The 20001-nt window shown below is 44.9% G+C and overlaps 1 protein-coding gene across 1 annotated transcript in view; it reads left to right on the plus strand.

The window, feature by feature from the left end:
- Positions 1-20001, plus strand: part of LOC131923647 (disks large-associated protein 1) — a 53988-nt gene that overhangs the window by 13489 nt on the left and 20498 nt on the right. The window contains exon 3 of the mRNA XM_059278780.1: positions 13780-14201. Coding sequence (XP_059134763.1) covers positions 13780-14201 — 422 coding nt within the window. The remainder of the gene's footprint in view (positions 1-13779; positions 14202-20001) is intronic.

The raw sequence follows: 20001 nt of genomic DNA on the forward strand, positions 1-20001 counted from the left end.
TCAAGGCTAGCCTGGTCTACAGAGTGAGTTCCAGGACAGCCAGGACTGTTAGGCAGAGAAACTCTGTCTTGAAAAACAAAGAAAGAAATAAAGAGAGAAAGAGAGAAGATCATCTCAATCTTACATTTTTCTTCAAAAACTTCCCCCATAGTCAAGCAATCTGTCTTCCTAAATTGATACCCTGATACTCATCCATCTATAAGAATGCTGGCTGATGCGGGGCAACAGGCCTTGATAGGGAAAGGCACTTGCCACATAAACCTGATGACCTGAGTTCCTTGAAACCAACCTAAAAGTAGACAGAGTTGTCTCCTCTGACCTTAACAAGCCAAGCACACACACACACACACACACACACACACACACACACACCCCAGAGCCATCAGTCTGGAGCTGGAGTTGTGAGCCATCTGACTTGGGTCTGGGAACTGGAACTCGGGTCCTCTGGCAGAGTATTATAAGCTCTCAACTGCTGAGCCTTCATAATACTTTTTTGAAAAATTATTAATAGTGCTGGGCATGATGGTGTACTCCTTGAATCCCAGCATTCTAGAGACAAAGTAGGTGGATCTCTGTGAATTGAGGCCAGACTAGGCTACAATAGTGAACTCCAGGACAGCCAAGGCTATATAATGAGACCCTGTCTCAAAACACAAACAACTAAATGAATAAACAAGTTAATTGATCCCCTAGCAGGGCTGACAGTAATTTTAGTGCTTAACCTTCTAGAATATTCCTGCACACGCCACTTTGGAGTTGGCCTTTCTGAGCGGTAGATGAGCCTTTACATAGATGTCCATGGCGGTCTCTGAAAGAAAGCCATTACCAACCAGACTAAAGGGCTTGCTTTCATCTTCTCTTACAATTCCTTTTTATAATTCGGCTGGTGGCAGTTCATTTAGATACCGTCTTACAAAGCAAAATTGGGCAGTTGAGATTCCTTCCTGATGACTGGACACACACACACACACACACACACACACACACACACACACACACACACCAATTATGTGGTGTTAATGAGGAGGCAGCTGTTTTCACACTGAATATCTGATGATAATCCAGGCTTCCTTCCCCAAACAGACTGATGGATAAGAAGAGGCAACCTCACAAAAAAGTGAGAAAAGGAAGAAAATAGAGCCAGAAGAAAGAAAGAACTGAGTATGTAAGAGGCCAGGAGGCTCCCTAGCCTTTTTGAAAGGTCACAGTTTAGGTAACAACCGGCCTAAAAACCCACCTGACCCTACTGTTTACTGAGCCGGAGACTTCAGAGTTCTGAATTTAAACAGTTCATAAGCTATGGATAAAGAGGTACATAAACAAGATAATACTAGGCAGAAATTGGCTCCAAGAAGAGGCATGGGCGTGGAACGTCGCAGAATTTGCAGGCAGCTAGGACATCCTCAGAAGATCGTGGATAGCAGATGTGCCGTGTCCCCTCTCCTGGGCAGCATCCCAGTAGGGACCATGCACCGAGGAACGCTGTCCAAAGGCCACTTGTATAAAATGCCCTGAGTCATTTTGCAAGGAGCCTGCCTGTTCCCTTAAATCACTCATCACCTTTGTCAACATCAGCTGTCCGCCAGTTCCTGCCCGGCTCTGCTGGCCAGCTAGCAGCGCGCTGATCCACGGGATCCAATTTGCTGACAGGAAGGGTGGACTCTAAGCAAAGCAGCAGACACCACACACAATGCCTCCTCCTCAGTCCTGGGTGCAAGGCCTCCTACGGCTGTCCCATCCTTTTGGCTGTTCTCAGGAATTCCTATGAAGTCTTCTAGGCTTTTCAAGCTGATAATTAACAACTCCGGGAAAGTAATCCTTTCTGTTGACTAAAGGTGAGAAAGCCTGAGACTCCCAGGGGGGCCCCTTTCCCTAATAATGATTGTATTAGCCCAGTGACTTTAAACTGCCCTTTGTTACGGGACCCACTGGTGATTCTGACCCCAGCAGTGGACACAAAAAGAGAGGTGATTACTGCCTTCCTGATAAAAAGGACTATGCAGATTTACTCAGAGCTGTAGATAGAGTGATGTGGTAGCAATTTATAACTGATGGGCGGCAGAGTAATTGGAAAAACAAAAACCACCTGTGTGTGTATGCGCCCGTATTCTCTTTACACTGTCCTTTTAAATAAGGATTGTGTACTATTGAACAATTCAGCTAATACTAAGAGAAGTAGGGGCTGGAACGATGGCTCAGTAAGTCAGAGCAATGGCCTTGCTGGCAGTTGCCGTGGGTTCGATTCCCAGCCCTCATGTGGGCAGCTCACAACTGCTGTAACTACAGCCCCAGGGGATCCAACACCCTCTTCTGATCTCTGAAGATGTCTGGCACACAGACGTACCTGCAGGCAAAACACCCATACACATAAAATAATAAAATGAAAAAAGAAAAGAAGAACAGCCGGGCAGTAGTGGCGCACGCCTTTAATCCCAGCACTCGGGAGGCAGAGCCAGGTGGATCTCTGTGAGTTCGAGGCCAGCCTGGGCTACCAAGTGAGTTCCAGGAAAAGGTGCAAAGCTACACAGAGAAACCCTGTTTCGAAAAAACAAAAACAAAAACAAAAAAAAAAAAAAAAAAAAAGAAAAGAAGAACACCACAACATAAATTTTCTCTGTGTTATGGAGAACTCACACCAGATAGCTCAGCACCAGCTACGGAGCCTGAAGACTTGAGTTTGATCCCTGGGACCGCTATGGTAGAGAGAACCAAGGTCCATAAGTGGTCCTCTGACCTCCATATGCATGCTGGGGCATATGCACACCCCACATCTATGTAATATACACATACAAAATAAGTAAATGTTTACAGACTTAAAGCAACTACTTGCTAGCTGTAGTGGTACACACCTTTGATCCCAGCACTCCAGAGACAGAGGCAAGAGGATCTCTGTGAGTTCGAGGCCACTCTGGTCTACAGCGTGAGTTCAGAGACTGTTATGCCTTTCTCTTTCCTTCTGAGATGTCTTGGTGGATGTACAGTGGTACCTCGTTAGAGCTTTCGCTTGAATGTCTCTAATGAAAAATGGTATTGGTTATTATTTCATGTGTCTGTTGGACAGTTGTATATCTCTTTGGAGAGTGTCGATTCAAGGTGTTTACCTTCTTTTTAATATTCATTGAGTTGTTCATTCTTTCGTTAGTCAAGATTTTAAGAATTATTTGTATAGTCTACACACCAGATCTTTATCAAATTTAAAATGTATCATTTCCCCACATTCTATGAGCTGGCTTCCCACTCTCTATATAGGGTCATTTGAGGCACCAGAGTTTTTAATTTTGAAAAAGTCCAGCTTTGTATCTTTGTTTTGTTGCTTATATTTTCAGTATCCTGCTTTAAGAAACCATTACCAAGGGGATGGAGAGATGGTTCAGGGGCATCAGATAACGGAGAAAATATTGCTAGCAATCCATGGAGTCTGCACAAAGGGCAAAGGGATTATTTAGAGAAAAAAGACCCAGGATACAGAACAGAGGAATTATTACAGGATCCTGGAAGGGCGAGGCATGGTCCCTTGCTGTTTTTCTGCCTGAGATCATCCCAGCATCCAAGTCCCACAAGGAAACAGAGAGAGCCGCATAAGCACATCCCAGGTCTTAAGGGTCCCCCCCCCCCCACCAGCAGCAGCCACGCCCCAGGGGCATGTACTTTAAAGTCATAGGCAGGTGTAACAGTTACCTGTTAACTCACTAGTGAAGATGCTCAAGGTCATAGCTAGAACAGCTGCCCACTACAATTAAGAGCACTGGTTGTTCTTCCAGAGAACCTGATTTAATTCTTAGCACTGACATTGCAGCTCACAACCATTTGTAATGCTAGTCCCAGGAGATCCAATGGCCTTTTCTGGCCTCCCTGGGCACCAGGCATGGATGTGGTGCACAGACATACATGCAGACAGAACACCCATGCACATAAAAATAAACTAATAATTAATTTGAAAAAAATCATTACCAAACCCAAGGTCAAGATTTGGCTGTATATATTCTTCTAAGACTATCATAGCCTTAGATCTTAATTTAATCTTTGATTCATTTTGAGCTAATTTTTTTTTTATATGAGATGAGGTAAAGATGCAAAATTATTCTTTTTCGTGTGGCTGTCCCACTAGCTGACATTCACTGGTTTGTTTATTTATTGGAGGGAAGGCAGAGAGAGGTAGCTCAGTGGTAAAGATCACCCTCTGTTCTTGCAGAGGACACCGACACCCACATGGCACCTTTACCTGTGACTCCAGTTCCAGGAGATGTGGCACTATCTTCCAATCTTTGAGAGTACCAGGCACAAATATGGTGCACATACATACAGGCAGGCACTCACATATACACATTAAATAAAAGTAATACATATTTTTAATAAATAAATTTGTTTGTTTGTTTGTTTTGGCGGGGGAGTGGGGGGGATGACACAGAGTCATACTATGTAGTGTTGGCTGTCCTGAAGCTCACTTTGTAGACAGATGGACCTTGAACTCACCGAGATCTTCCTGCTTCTACCTCCTGAGTGCCACCATACCATCTGATTTTTTTTTTTAATGTTAACTTGACCTAGGCAGTAGTGGTATACACCTTTAATCCCAGCACTGGGAGACAGAAGCAGGTGGATCTCTGTGAGTTCAAGGCCAGCCTGGTCTACAGAGCGAGTTACAGGACAGCCAAAGCTACACAAAGAAACCATGTCTCAAAAATAGATGGATGGATGGATAGATAGATAGATAGATAGATAGATAGATAGATAGATAGATAGATAATAGATAGATAGATGAAAGAGAGAGAGAGAGATAATAGATAGGTAGATGAAAGAGAGAGAGAGAGAGAGAGAGAGAGAGAGAGAGAGAGAGAGAGAGAGAGAGGAGCCAGTTACATGCCTCCAATATATGATGCCCTAAGAAAAAACATAGAAAAGAGTAATGAAATCAAAGCAAAACCCCAACAGGGCAAACACTAAGTCCATGTCTAAAACATGTTGACCTGATGGGAGCTCCAGTAGGCTTGAACAGCTCCACCTCTGTGGCCTTTTCATTCACAGGCCACATGGCCTCTCTCTGTGAGCAAGGCATCATTGGGTTTGGAGTGCCTGGGTGGCTGTGCATAGTGAAATAAATCCCTAATAAATCACTTCTGAGGCAGCCCTGTGCAAACAGGATATGGTGGAGGCACTCTCTTCTCAAGGGAAAAACTTTTCAAATGACTACAGTTTTTGTCTCTTGAATCTGCCATGGGTGAGGGCTGGTCAATTCCTAAAATGTCCTCCAGGACATCTCTCTTATTGTCCCAGAGCAAACACATCTGGCTTCTTTTTAATGACACTGGACTTCAGAAAGCAAATACTTTTAGTTTTGTTGAGACAGGCTCTTACTCTCTAGCCCTGAACTTGTGGCTAATGAATAGACTTGAACTTGTGATCGTCTTCCTACCTCCTCAGTACTGGGATCACAAGCATGAGCCACACGTTTCCTGAGCCTCCACAAAGAGTTAGGACAAGGACTAAATATAGACAAGTTCTTTGCCAGAGTATACCATGAAGAGCTTCTGGTCTAGTTCCCAAAAGAATCTTGGTTCCCATCTGAAACATCAAGATATAAATGTTGACTGTCCACATTTCTGTCAACATTCTGGTCTTCTGAATTTTTACCAGAATTGCCTGTTTGACTCTTCTTCTGATGATTGTGGGGATTCTCTAGGTTTCAAGTCCACACTCTTTCAAATTCTTCCTTCAAACCCGTTTCAAAGGCTGTAGAACTACATGGTCAGATTTTAGTCACGGAAGTGACCCCACTTCTGGAACCAGTTTTCGGCATTACTTATATCTGCTGGTTTATTTGTGTTGCTGTGATCAAAATATCTCAGAAAACAGCTTCAAGTGTATTTTGTGTTATAGTTTCAGGGGAATCAGCTCATGGCTTCTTGGTCCCATGTGCTTAGGCAGCGTATCACTATAGCGTGAACATGTGATGAGGTTCTTCAGCTCGCAACAGAAAGGAATCAGAGAACGAAGGAAACAAAAAATACCTTCAGTGACATGCCCCCAATGACCCTGACCTCTAGCAGGACCCTACTTCCTAGAGTTTCTACCACTCCCAAAGCAGTTCCACCTGCCCAGGATGAGGCATCCAGCACAGGGTCAAGCCATGACCCTTGTTTAGCTGTGACTGCTTTGTGAGTTTAGACTGTGAGCGCTCACTTTAAGGGAAAGGCAGCATCTTTTCCTGTATGTTGGTGGAAAGAGAATTGGGACAGAGAGATACTTTGACTTGCCAAAAAAAAAAATCTCTGCTCTACTTGACCTCCCATTTATAGAGGCACCGTCCCTGCTTCTCCTACCACACCTTTTCCACCGTGCTCGATACATAGACCTCAAGAGTTCACTGACTATAAACAAGGAAGATGTCCCGGCGCTAAAATGTACATGAGAACTGGATGTGGTAGATGTCAGCTCACACAGGGGGATTATGAGTTTGAGACCAGCTTGAACTACACCATTAGATCTTCTATCAAAAAATAAAATAAAATCTGCTTGCAAATGACTCCTGCCATTCCAGCAGATCTACAAATACAGACTGAGTCACAGGCATTGAAGAATGCACTGCCCACCGGTGAGGAGAGCTGCTCCCCATCTCCAGAAACAAAAGCTTCAGAGAACGGAATTCTTTATTAGTTGTTGTTGTTGGTTGGTTGGTTTTTTGTTTATTTGTTTTGTTTTGTTTTGTTTTATGAGACAGGGTTTCTCTGTGTAGCCCTGCTGTCCTGGTACTCACCCTGTAGTCTAGGCTGGCCTCGAACTCAGAGATCCACCTGCCTCTGCTGGGTTTAAAGACATGCATCACCAGCACTGGGTTGATGAACAGAATTCTTTTTTTTTTTTTTAAAGATTTATTTATTTATTATGTATACAGCATGTATGACCAGAAGAGGGCATCAGATCTCATTACAGATGGTTGTGAGCCACCATGTGGTTGCTGGGACTTGAACTCAGGACCTTTGGAAGAGCAGTCAGTACTCTTAACCTCTGAGCCATCTCTCTAGCCCGAACAGAATTCTTATACTTTTGGTTTTCCATCAAAATCGCCTCCATTTCCATCAGCATTTCCAGAAGCAACCTAGTTCTGAGTTCCAAAGGTTTCCCTTCCTTCAAACAGCGACGCTTACAGGCTCGGAGGCAGGTGTGGTGGCACACACCTGTAATCCTAGCGTTTGGGAAATGGCGGCAGGAGGATCAGGAGTTCGGGGTTGGCCTGGGCTACACATGACCTGTATGTTTGTTTGTTCAGTGGGCAGATGCAGGTGTGGCAGTCGGAGGAAAGCTTACAGCAGTCGGTTGGTCCTTTCCTTCACTGCATGGGTCCCAGGGATTCAACTTAGGCCACCGGGGTTGTGGCAGGTGAGCCACACCTCACCAATCCCAAGACCCTGGATTTCGAAACAAAAGAAAGAGCTCACAGCAGACTCATAGCTGGACAGGGCAAGCTATAGAAAAACCACACTGTTCTCTCGGACCACAATGACAGCCACTATAAAAAGTCCTCCTTTGATCCCAAGTGACTTCAGTGTGTAAATATTTGGGTTTGTAGTGATTCCAACTAAACAAGAAATTTTTTTTAAGTCAAAATCGAGGGGCCTAGAGAGACAGCCACTTTAAGCTTAGGGCTACATCCCTGTTTTGCCCACCTAGAAGTTCTGGATTCACCCCCCCCACCCCCCCCACCCCCCCCCACCCACCCACACACACACCACACCCCCCCCACACCCCCCCACCCCCCACCCCCCCACACCCCCACCCCCCCACCCCCCCACCCCCCCCCCCCCACCCCCCCCACCCCCCCCCCCCCCCCCGTCTCCTTGAAGAACTCCGTGGCCAGCATCCACCCTTCACAATCTCTTTCCTTTGCTTAACAATGATGTAACCTAATCAAATAGTCCCTAACCGTGCACCTGAGCTTTAAGGGTGTGGCCTTGGGGGGTGGCGGTTCAAATTTCAAACGCCTGAAAGTTAACCTAAATCCAAGCCAGCCTCAAATTTATAGCCCTTATTTCTGGGATCACAAGCATGTAGCACCACCCCTGACCCAGCCTCTTCTTTCTCTCTCTCTCTCTCTCTCTCTCTCTCTCTCTCTCTCTCTCTTTCTTCCTTCCTTCCTTCCTTCTCTTTCTTCTCATAGTTTCTTCTTTCCCTTCTACCTACTCTCTTCCTCTTCCATTTTGCCTGTTTTGGGTTGTTTTTTTTTTTTAAGATCATTTAATTAACAGAGAAAAACTCTGTTAATTAACAGAGACCAACTCACTATGACTTTCATTTAGCCAAAGCTGTGTTAAAATGTGTTAGTGGGGCTGAAGTGACGGCTCAGCCATTAAGAGCACTTGCTGTTCCTGTAGAGAACCTAGGTTGGTTTCCCAGCACCCACTTGGGTATTAGCCACTGTCTGTAACTACCGTTCCAAGGGATCTGACGCTCTCTTCTGGCCTCCTTAGGTACTGCATGCAGGTAGTACCCATACATACACACAAGCAAAACACCCACAAGCATAAAATAAACTTTTTTGATTGTTAGTGAGACTTCTCACACCTATGTTAGTTACCTTGAGTCAGTGGCCAAGGACTGGCTCAGCTCCAGTTCTGAAAGCAAAGCAATTTCTTCCCTTTCAAAAGATAGAACCAATTTTCCCATAGTGACAGCCATCAGGGATATTAGCAGCTCCCCAGCTCATCCTAAAAGAAGACCAGTAACATGTGGGCCCTCTCAAAAGCTGTTGGGTGTTACCTAACCAACAGTTCTTACTTCCCATCCTCTGCCTTTGTCTGTCAATGCCTCTCCTGTAGTGAGCATGGAGCGAGAGTCTTCATGTTGGAATCTTGCTCCTTTTTCTTTGTCTTAAAGAGATCTCTGGCAAAAGAATGATGTCCACGGAGTTCGAATGAGCAATGGATGCTTCCTGTGAGCAGCTTTGCAGACTAGATAGAACAGCACTAGCTGTGTTCACATGGTGACCAGGGAGTTCTCTGAGTGAGGGCCACGTCTCGGCTGTTTTCTGCTGTGTTCAGTTTTTGCTTGGAATCTCTCACTAAAGAGTACATTTTTAGAGGAGTCGTGACCTCCCAGCCCTTCCTTTTGACTTTTATTTTGTATAATGAGTTATGCTGGGTCTTGATCAGAAATGGTGCCAGTTCACAAAGTACCAAGATGGGCTTCGCACTGAGGAGCACGTTTTCAGATCCCACATAAGCCTTGACAGGAGCTTGGTGAAAGGCTTATGTGGGAAGGCTGAGGATTCCTAAGAAGAAAGAGCAGCCTAAGATTCGCACTCCCAACTCTGTGGCCAGATTTCATTCTGAAAGGCAACTGTTACACAAACAGAGAGATAAAGAGGGTCACCAGAGACTTGGGGGCTCTGCCTTGGAATGACTGAATTACTCTCCCTAAAATCCCACATGACTTGAATGTCAACAGTTGGAGGTCAAGCAGGTCCAGACCATTAACAGAGAGATGTCAGGATGGGAGTGTAGATCTGTAGGCGAGCACTTGCCTAGCACGTGCACGGCCCTGGGTTCAAGCCCGAGCCCTTACACAAACACATACTACAGATGGCAATTGTGCTTATCTGTCACTCCTTTTTTTTTTTTTTTAACTGTAGCACAGGAACCGGTATGTTCATTTGTAACCTGTTCCATAGAGAAACATCGTGGCAACGGTGTAGGAAGTCCTTCAATCAGAAACACCCACTTGTTTCTCAGGCACAAGGGCCCCGGCTGGGACTGCTAGTCGGGGACTTGTCGCTCACTCTTCAGAACACACAGGGCTTTGTCCTCTGCCCTGGTTGATCCAGTCTCTCTTCACTGCTTCTCTGCATCCTAGGCCTGAGTACTGGCTGGCCTTGTTCAGCTCTGTAATCATTACACACTGTGCCTGCAGGGCACGCAGGAAGGAAGAGAGCTTCAAGACTGGGAAGTGTGGGTTTGGGAGCAGCCGGCTCAGGCCCAGCTTTAGGGTTACCCCATTCACAGAGATTAATCTTAGCAGACCCTTTCCTGTCTTCGCATCCACAACTTTAACACAGTCACAGCCTGATCATGCCCTTCGCCCGCAAGGGCCTCTGCGCTTGAAAGATGCAGAGCAGTTTTGTGGTGCAGGACATCCTCTGAGGGCTCCAGTGGAAGAGAGCACTTGCCTGTGGGACTGAAGGGGCAAGAAAGCACAGCTTGTGCAGGATTGCTGGAGTTCAAAGGCGCCGCTTTTAATCCCAAACCATTTTCGTTTCGCTTAACTTTTATTTCTTTCTGGGTGGCTAAACTGCAAACTTCTACTAATCTACTGCCAAGTAATTTTTCTTAAGAAGGTGGATACATTACCCAACCCACAGCCGGGAGACGGCTCTTAGGAATGCTGGTGGGACAGTTCCCCGTGTGGCTGAAAACAGGGGAAAGTCAGCCACTGTTTGCTCCGTGGAGCTGCTGGAACACAAGGGGGACTAGGAAATTTGGATATCCGATCCCCTGGCAATCGGAGGTCTCGGGGAAAGATGCCTAAAGATTTCTGCAGTTTCGAGTTAATAGAACAGCCAAAATGTCAGCTGTGGTGATGAATGCCATCCAAGTCACACTCAGACAGCTGGAGAGAAAGCTCAGCATCAGGAAGTGACATTTAGCATTTAGGGACAAAGTGGAAGAAATACAGAAACAGCCAAGAAGTCAGTGTTTGCTGGAAGGAGCATTTTACCCGAAATTTCTGCCCTTCCTTGTTAAAACAAAGAGACTTCTTAACATGACTTTCAAACTTGCACACCACACACAACAGCCCCCCATACACACACACTCTTCTCACACACACATACTCACACACAGTCTCTTACACACACACACACACACACACACACACACACACACTTTGACTCTTTGGAGTATTAACAGTTTCCAGAAGTAACCAGAGCTGATCATGTCAACAGATGCGAGTTCTTTTCTTGGTGTGTGCGTGTGGTAGTGGTGGTGTGGTTTGAAAAGGGTCTCACCATGTACCTCTGGCTGTTCTGGAGCTCTCTGTGTAGACCAGGCTGGCCTTGAAGTCACCAGAGATCCAAAGCACTGGGATTAGAGGCATGTGCTATGATGCCGGGCTACATGCAATTTCTTAAAAGTGTAAGTGATGAGATGAACTAAAGTAAGTGGCCTGGATCATGATGTATATGACTGTCTGTCTCTGTCTTCCACTTGCTGGGATTAAAGATCTGTGGGTGACTGTCTTTACTTTTGTTTGTTTGTTTGAGGTGATTTTTTTGTATAGTACTTGGCTGTCCTAGAACTCACTCTCTGTAGACCAGGCTAGCTGCTGCTGCTGCTGCTGCTGCTGCTGCTACTGCTCCTCCTCCTCCTCCTCCTCCTCCTCCTCCTCCTCCTCCTCCTCCTTCTTTTTTTTCCCTGAGACAGTGTTTCTCTGTGTAGCTTTGGAGACTTTCCTGAAACTCACTCTGTAGCCCAGGCTGGCCTCGAACTCACAGAGATCCGCCTGGCTCTGCCTCCCGAGTGCTGGGATTAAAGGGTGCGCCACCACTGCCCGGCTTGTGTTTACTCTTAATAATCAACACAGAGCAGTCCTCCAGACATCTTTTCTTTAACATATATTCCCTAGGGGGAAAACATGGGGTTTTTGTTGTTGTTGTTGTTGTTGTTTTGGTTTTTTTTTTTGAGACTATGACCATTTCTCCTTTCGATTACTTGATTTAACTCATTCACATGACTGCTTCCCCATGTCATTTGGGCCTTTGTTTGTTTTGATGCACTACAAGCATTAGTTTTAATTGGCTTACACAGGGTAATCCAAGAGAACTGTGAGAGTCTGAGATATTTAATGCTACCCAGACTTTGCTTAATGCACAGTCCTTCTAGGTTGGTACTGTTGAATGTGAAACGTTAATCGGAAATCAATGGCATACAGTCTCAAAGTGGCACAGTTATAAGCCACCCAAGGAAATGTATCATGTCATGCTCATTGTAGTGGCTTCAGTTTAAAAAAAAAAAACAAAAAAAACAAACAAACAAAAAAAAAGCTAAGGTGCTGGAGAGATGGTCCAGTGGTTGAGAGCACTGGCTGCCCTTGCAGAGGACTCAAGTTTGACTCCTGATACCCACATGGTGGCTCACAGTCATCTGTAAGTCTAGTACCAAAGGACTCAACACCCTCTCCTGGCCTCTGAGGGCACTAGGCATATGCGCAATGCACATACATACATACATATGTACATACATACACACATGCAGGCAAAACACTCATGTAAAATAAAAATAAATAATTCTTTAATAATTCTTAAGCACGAGGACTTGGGTTCAAATCCCCAACACCCACATGCCTGCCTGTAACCCCAGCACAGTAGGGGACAGAAATAAGAAGCTCACTGGGTCCTCTTGGCCACTAGCCTAGCTCCAGGTTCAGTGAAAGACCTTGTCTCGAGGGAATAAGGTGGAAATGGATAGAACAGAAGAACCAATGTCTTCCTCTAGACCAGTGAGTGGTTCTCAACCTTCCTAATGCTACAACCCTTTAACCTCATGTTGTGGTGACCTCCAACCATAAAATTCTTTTTGTTGCTACTTCATAACTGTAATTTTGCTACTGTTAGGAATTGTAATGTAAATATCTGATATGTGACCCCTGAGAAAGGGTGACTTGACCTCCCAAAGGGTCAAACTCACAGGTTGAGAACTACTGCTCTAGACTCTTGTGTGTATACACACAGGCAAACACACACACACACACACACACCAACTAGAGAACAAGAGGTGTTGTTGATGGGATATAGAGAAATTGATACTTCAATCCATCACAACCCTCTGATAGTCCACATTCATTATAAGAGTAAGCAAGAGATACTCAGAAAAATTTAAAAAAAAAAAACAAAACTTGTTCCCATGAATATCCATATAGAAATGCCCAAACTAGCCAGGCAGTGGTGGAGCACACCTTTAATCCCAGCACTTGGAAGGTAGAGACACACAGATCTCTATGAGTTCCAGGCCAGCCCGGTCTACAAAGCAAGTTCTAGGACAGCCAAGGCTACACAAAGAAACCCTGTCTTGAAGAACAAAATAAAAAAATAAAAATAAAGAGAGAGAGAGAGAAAGAGAGAGAGAGAGATGCCCAAACTGAACCTGTTAATAAGAAGTCTGGCCACCTTTGATGGATAATTGTGGGAAAGCAAAGCAAACGTACAGGGGAGGGTAGTCATGGAGAACTCTAGAACTGTAAGTTATTCTTTCTCCCGAAGACTTGGAACCGTGTTATTACATGGACCTACAGGACTGTCAGGTGAATGCTTACCAAGCAACAAGGTTTTAATTTTAAGGGAAACCTAACAAGCGTTTAGGAAATTTCTTTCCTAAGAGTTGTGCCTGGGGAAATGCAGGAATTATGACGGTCTTGATCAAGCCTAGGTTGCGTTCTTCTCCCCATCTCTTAGCAAATTACATAGAAATCTAATTGAAACGTTTTGCTTCTCCAGTAGCCGTCTGAAAGCCGCTCCAGATCTGGGGAAGAAGTCAGACACTGGACATCATAGTGACTTCAGTAGCTCTACGTTTTGTCCTACCTATACAATTACTCTGCATATGATTTATTATTCCATATTTAACAAAGATTTAGACCTGTGACAACCAGCATATTCAACTCAAAGGTCACCCCCAACTGTGCCTCCAAACACTGAGAAAATTTGACAACACTCCTTTTCAGATCCACAAACAGGATATAGTTACATTTCAATAAATACCCGGGAACTGAACCTCATCTCTCTTCTCTCCCAAGCTTCCGCAGGTTTACTCGGTCCAACAGTGTGACCACCGCAGTGCAGGCTGACCTGGACTTCCATGATAATCTGGAAAATTCTCTGGAATCCATAGAGGACAATTCATGTCCCGGCCCAATGGCCAGGCAGTTCTCCCGGGATGCCAGCACATCCACCGTCAGCATCCAGGGTTCAGGAAACCATTACCATGCCTGTGCAGCCGACGATGACTTTGACACGGATTTTGACCCCTCCATCCTGCCTCCTCCGGACCCCTGGATTGACTCTATCACAGAAGACCCCCTGGAGGCTGTTCAAAGGTCTGTGTACCACCGGGATGGCCACTGGTTCCTGAAGCTTCTCCAGGCAGAGCGAGACCGCATGGAAGGCTGGTGCCAGCAGATGGAGAGAGAAGAGCGGGAAAACAACCTCCCCGAGGACAGTAAGTAGTGACGCCACTCATGTCTGTGACTGTGCTGTGGGCCGTGCCCCACGGGTTTGTGTTTGGAGGCTTTCCTGTTTGCGTTCCCGCTGGCTCAGTTTGTGTATACACCCCAAACCCAAACTCCTGGGAGAGCTGGGCAATTCTATTGAAAGACTAGAAACTGCTACACTGCACAATAAAAAAGAAAGCCACTGAGCTGATGCCACACCCTCCAGCTCTAAGATCTTATAGCTTCCTTCTTTATCTGAAACACATTCAAGGTCAGCATGGCAGTGGTCTCACTCTCTCCCAGGATCCCCACTTCCCCGAAGATGATCTTGAAATGTGTCTGATCCCAAGGAATTAAAAATAATTCCAACTAGCTGGGTGGTGGTGGTGGTGGTAGTGATCTACATCTTAAATCCCAGCACTCAGGAGCCAGAGGCAGGGGGATCTCTGTGAGTTTGAGGCTAGCCTGGTCTACAGAAGGAGTTCCAGGACAGCCAGGGCTATACAGAGAAACCCTGTCTCAACAAATCAAATAATAATAATTATTGTTGTTATTATTATTATTATTATTAATATTATTATTATATTATTATTACTGGTTTTAAGGTCTGCCTTAGTCAGGGTTACTTTTGCTATGGTGAAACACCACAAGCAAAAGCAAGTTGGTGAGGAAATGGTTTATTTGGTTTACACTTCCACATCATTCTTTACCATTGAAGGAACTCAAGACAGCTCAAACAGGATAGAAACCTGCAGGCAAGAGCTGATGAAGAGGCCATGGAAAGATGCTGCTTACTGGTTTGCTCCACATAGGCTTGTTCAGTCTGCTTTCTTATAGAACCACCAGCCCAGGGATGGAACCACCCACAATGGGCTGACACTCCGCCCCCATCAATCATTAATTCATAAAATGCCTTACAGGCTTGCCTACAGCATGATCTTATGAAGGCATTTTCTTAATTGAGGCTCCTTCCTCTCAGAGTACTTTACCTCGTGTCAAGCTGACATAAAACTATCCAGCACAAGGTCCATGGATGTCTTAGTTTCTTTTCTGTTCCTGTAGTAAAATCCACAACAAAAGCAATTTAAGGGAGAAAGGGCTTTTTTCAGCTCACAGTCTGCTATTTTAGGGGGAAGTCACAGTGGCAGGAATTTGAAGCAGCTGGTCACATTATGTCCCACCAATCCAAAGAAAACAATAATAAATATATGCATATTAGTGCTCAGCTTGCTTTTTCCTCATGTACATCTCGGATCCCCTGCCTAGGGAATGATGCCATCCGCAGTGGGCAGATCTTCCCACCTCCGTTAACATAATTAACGTAATCTCTCAATCATACATATAGGCTCATCTTCCTGTTGATGATTCTAGATTTTGTCAGGTTGATAATTAATACTAATAGCCATCACAATGTGTGTGTGTGTGTGTATATGTATGTGTTGGGTAATTATAATCTTTAGAGTTTTATTAGTCTTATTAACATACAATACTAAAATAACAATAATGTATAGGCCAATGGAAAACCTGCTTATTGCATTTTTCAGCCGGTTTGTTTCTTGAGACAGGGTCTTTTATAACCCAGGCTAGCGTGGCGCTCAGTAGCAAAAGTTAACTTTGTACTTTTGATCTTCCCCCTTCTACCCCCCAAGTGCCGGGATTATAGGTGTGTGTCAGCCTCCCAAGTTACGGTGTTACAGGCATGCACCACCATGCAGGAGCAGCTGACCAGTTTACTTGATTGTTTTGTTTTCCTTTTGAGACAGGGCTTCACTGCATGGCTCTGGCTGGCCTGGAACTTATGTGTAGACCAGGTTGTCCTCAAGTTTACAGTGATCAGTGATCCATCTGCTTCTGACTCCTGGGGGATGGAATTAAAGGTGTGTACCACCATGCTTGGCCAGCTAACCGTCTTTTTGTTGTTGTTGTTGTTGAAGACTTTATCTATGGCTGGAGAGATGGCTCAGCGGTTGGGAGCCCTGGCTGCTCTTCGGAAAGACTTGGATTCGATTCCCAGCACCCACATGACAGCTCACAACTGTCTGTAGGTCCTATTCCATGGGATCTGACACCCTCATACAGAGGCAAAACACCAATGTATATAAAATTTTTAAAAAATGTTAAAGACTTGTTTATTAATTTTTATGTGTATGAATGTTTTGCCTTTGTGAATGTCATGTGTACCACATGAATATCTGGTACCCATAGAGGTCAGAAGAAAGCATCAGACCCCCTGGTACTGGAGTTAGGAATGATTGATAACCTCCAAACAGGTGCCGGGAACCAAACCCGGGTTCTCTGCAAAAGCATTAAGTGCATTCGGCTGATGAACCATCTCTCCAGCCCCCCTCTGGCCACTTCTGATTGATTGAAACGAAATTTTTTTTTTTTTTAACCAGTCTATTGACACATCCAGTTAGGTTACTATCCCTATCCGTTAGGGTAAACATAACACTAGGTAGGAGGCAGCTTTAGGCCAAACTTAACTCAGCTGTACACTAATGGAAATCGACAATCTTGCCCAGCTGTGGTGGTACGTGCCATTGATCCCAGCACTCAGGAGGCAGAGGCAGGTGGATCTCTGTGACTTTGAGGACATCCTGGTTTACAGAGTGAGTTCCGGGACAGCCAAGGCTGCACAAAGAAACCCTGTTTTGAAAAAAAAATCCAAAAAAAGAAAAAAAAATGAAAAAAGAATGTGGCCACCCAGGCCTATAATCCCAGCACTAGGAAGGTGGAGGCTGGAGAGTCCGTTCAAGGTCATTCTCAACTACTTAGTGAGTTCAAGACCTGCCTGGGCTGCAAGAGACTCTGCCTCAGTGCACACAAACAAAAAAGTTGGCAAGGGAAAAGTACTAGACTATCTTAAGTCTGGGCCACACTTTACACGTTTATGGGGATTCTGAAATTGGCATAAGGTTTGCCGTCCTGTGTTGACCTCCTGTGTTTCTTGTTTCCCAATAACTGTGGTTTTGTTTTGGTCGTTCCTGAGGTCTTTGTTGCTGTTGTTATTTTAAGATTGGGTCTTTCATATCCTGGGCTAGCCTCTAACTCACTGTATCTGAGATGGCCTTAAACTGTTGATCCTCCTTCCCACCAACACTCCAGTACCAGAGATAGAGGTCAGAAAAGTCATGCCCCTGGACTAAAGCAGGGAGATTTTATAGGTTGTAGGTGAGGGGTGATGATGTGTCTGCCACAGCTCGGTTTGTGTCCAAGTATGGTCAAAAGCTAAGCACTTAGGTGGGGTTTGGACAGCTCGTAACTTGAGGGTTGGGACTACAACAGCCACAAGAATTTGGAACCGGGCTCTTTGGTGCCTTTCTTTTGTGTGGAGACTCTCTGAGCAGGCTGGACTTGGATAGAGAAGAGTGGGGCTTTCTGGATCGTGTAGGAACAAGCTGGAGGCTCCAACAGAACAGTGGGACTCTCTCTCTAAAAATAATATAAAAGAAAAAAAAGAGAAAGAAAAGAAAGCCCGCAAGACCTTAACCCTACACAAAGAAAGTAACATTATATGAACTGAACAGGTTATATTTAGGAACATATATTTATATACATGTGTGCATGCAATAACAATTGATGAAAAAGGAAGCCATTGTTGTCGGGTGGTGGTGGCACACGCCTTTAATCCTAGCACTCGGGAGGCAGAGCCAGGTGGATCTCTGTGAGTTCAAGGCCAGCCTGGGCTACCAAGTGAGTTCCAGGAAAGGAGCAAAGCTACACAGAGAAACCCTGTCTCAAAAAACCAAAAAAAAAGAAAAAGAAAAAGAAAGAGGAAGCCATGAATTTGAAGGAGAGCAGGGAGAGATATATGGGAGGGTTTAGAGGGAGAAAGGGAAGGGAGAAATATTGTAATTAAAATACAACTTCAAAAATAACCAAAAATGGCCAGAGGTCCTGAGTTCAATTCCCAGCAACCACATGGTGGCTCACTACCATCTGTAATGAGATCTGGTGCCCTCTTCTGGCCTGCAGTCATACATGCTGTATAAGTAAATAAATAAATCTTTAAAAAAAAAAAAAAAAAAAAAAAAAAAAAAGCCGGGCGGTGGTGGCGCACGCCTTTAATCCCAGCACTTGGGAGGCAGAGGCAGGCGGATCTCTGTGAGTTTGAGGCCAGCCTGGTGTACAGAGTGGGTTCCAGGACAGGCACCAAAACTACACGGAGATACCCTGTCTCCAAAAACCAAAAACCAAAAGTGAAAGAAAGGGAAGAGAAAGGAAGAAAGGAAGAGAATCAAACTCTAGGTCATTTCAAAGTGGTGCCTCTGAAGGAACAGCTGGACCATTTTTTGCTCCAAGCTGAGTTTGTTGTTAGGATGCATTGGGTGTGGCTGCCGGGACTTTGGGGATGCCTAACCACTCTCAGGTCCTTCCAACTTCATTTTGTGATAGTCTGCATTCTCATTTTCAGGAGGAAAGCTTCATAAAGTTAGAAGTTTTTCATTTTCTTTTTTGGTTTTTGAGACAGTGTCTATATAGCCCAGGCTGCCCTTGAACTCACAGAGATCCAACTGCTTCTACCTCCTGAATGTTGGGATTAAAGGCAAGTGCCACAGTTTCCATCAAGAAGTTTTTTTGGTTTTGGTTTTTGGTTTCTTGAGACAAGGTTTCTCTGTGTTGCCCTGGCTATCCTGGAACTCGATTTGTAGACTAGGCTGGCCTTAGACTCACAGAGATCCGCCTGCCTCTGCCTCCCAAGTTGTGGGGATCAAAGGTGTGCACCACCACAGCCCAGCAATTTTTTTTTTTTTTTTTTTTTTTTTTTTTTGGTTTTTCGAGACAGGGTTTCTCTGTGTAGCTTTGTGCCTTTTCCTGGAACTCACTTGGTAGCCCAGGCTGGCCTCGAACTCACAGAGATCCGCCTGGCTCTGCCTCCCGAGTGCTGGGATTAAAGGCGTGCGCCACCACCGCCCGGCAAGAAGTTATTCTTGTCTTGTTCTCCTTTACATATCTAGCCTCTCTGCCATAGAAGATGGAATCATTAAGTGTACATTTAAATCTTTGAAATATTTAATCCTATAAAACTTTTTAAAAATTCATTTATTTACATGTATGGGTGTTTTGTCTGCATGTGTGTCTGTGTACCATGTGCATGCCTGGTGCCCTCAGATGCCAGAAGAGGGGGTTGAATCTCCTGGGACTGGTTGTGAGCCACCATGTGGGTGCTGGGAATCAAACAGGTCTTCTGCAAGAACAGCCAATGTGGTTAACCACTGAGCCATCTTTCTAGACCCCAGTTTTTTGTTTGTTTGTTTGTTTGTTTTAACTTAGCAATAACTTTCTTCCTACTTAAGTAAAAAGTACTTGGTAAGTACAGCCTTCATCTGGTCAGGCTGGGCTGGGGAGTCTCAGATCAAGGCACTGATGGGGCCCACCTTCTGCTGCTCCCATGGAACCTTCCTGAAGCATTCTCAGGTGGTAGAAAGGTTACAGAAGCTCCCTCAGGAAGTCACTAACCTTCTTCATGAGAGTCCCACCCCCATGACCTAATCATCATCTTTTTCTGTCTTTCTTTCTTTCTTTCTTTCTTTCTTTCTCTCTCTCTCTTTTTTTTTTTTTTTTTTTTTTTTTTTTTGGTTTTTCGAGACAGGGTTTCTCTGTGTAGCTTTGCTCCTTTCCTGGAACTCAGTTAGTAGCCCAAGCTGGCCTCGAACTCACAGAGATCCGCCTGGCTCTGCCTCCCAAGTGCTGGGATTAAAGGCGTGCGCCACCACAGCCCGGCACTCTCTCTCTTTCTTTCTTCCTCTTCCTTCCTTCCTTCCTTCCTTCCTTCCTTCCTTCCTTCCTTCCTTCCTTTCTTTCTTT

Source organism: Peromyscus eremicus, chromosome 13 (assembly GCF_949786415.1).
Source record: "Peromyscus eremicus chromosome 13, PerEre_H2_v1, whole genome shotgun sequence".
NCBI lineage: Eukaryota > Metazoa > Chordata > Mammalia > Rodentia > Cricetidae > Peromyscus > Peromyscus eremicus.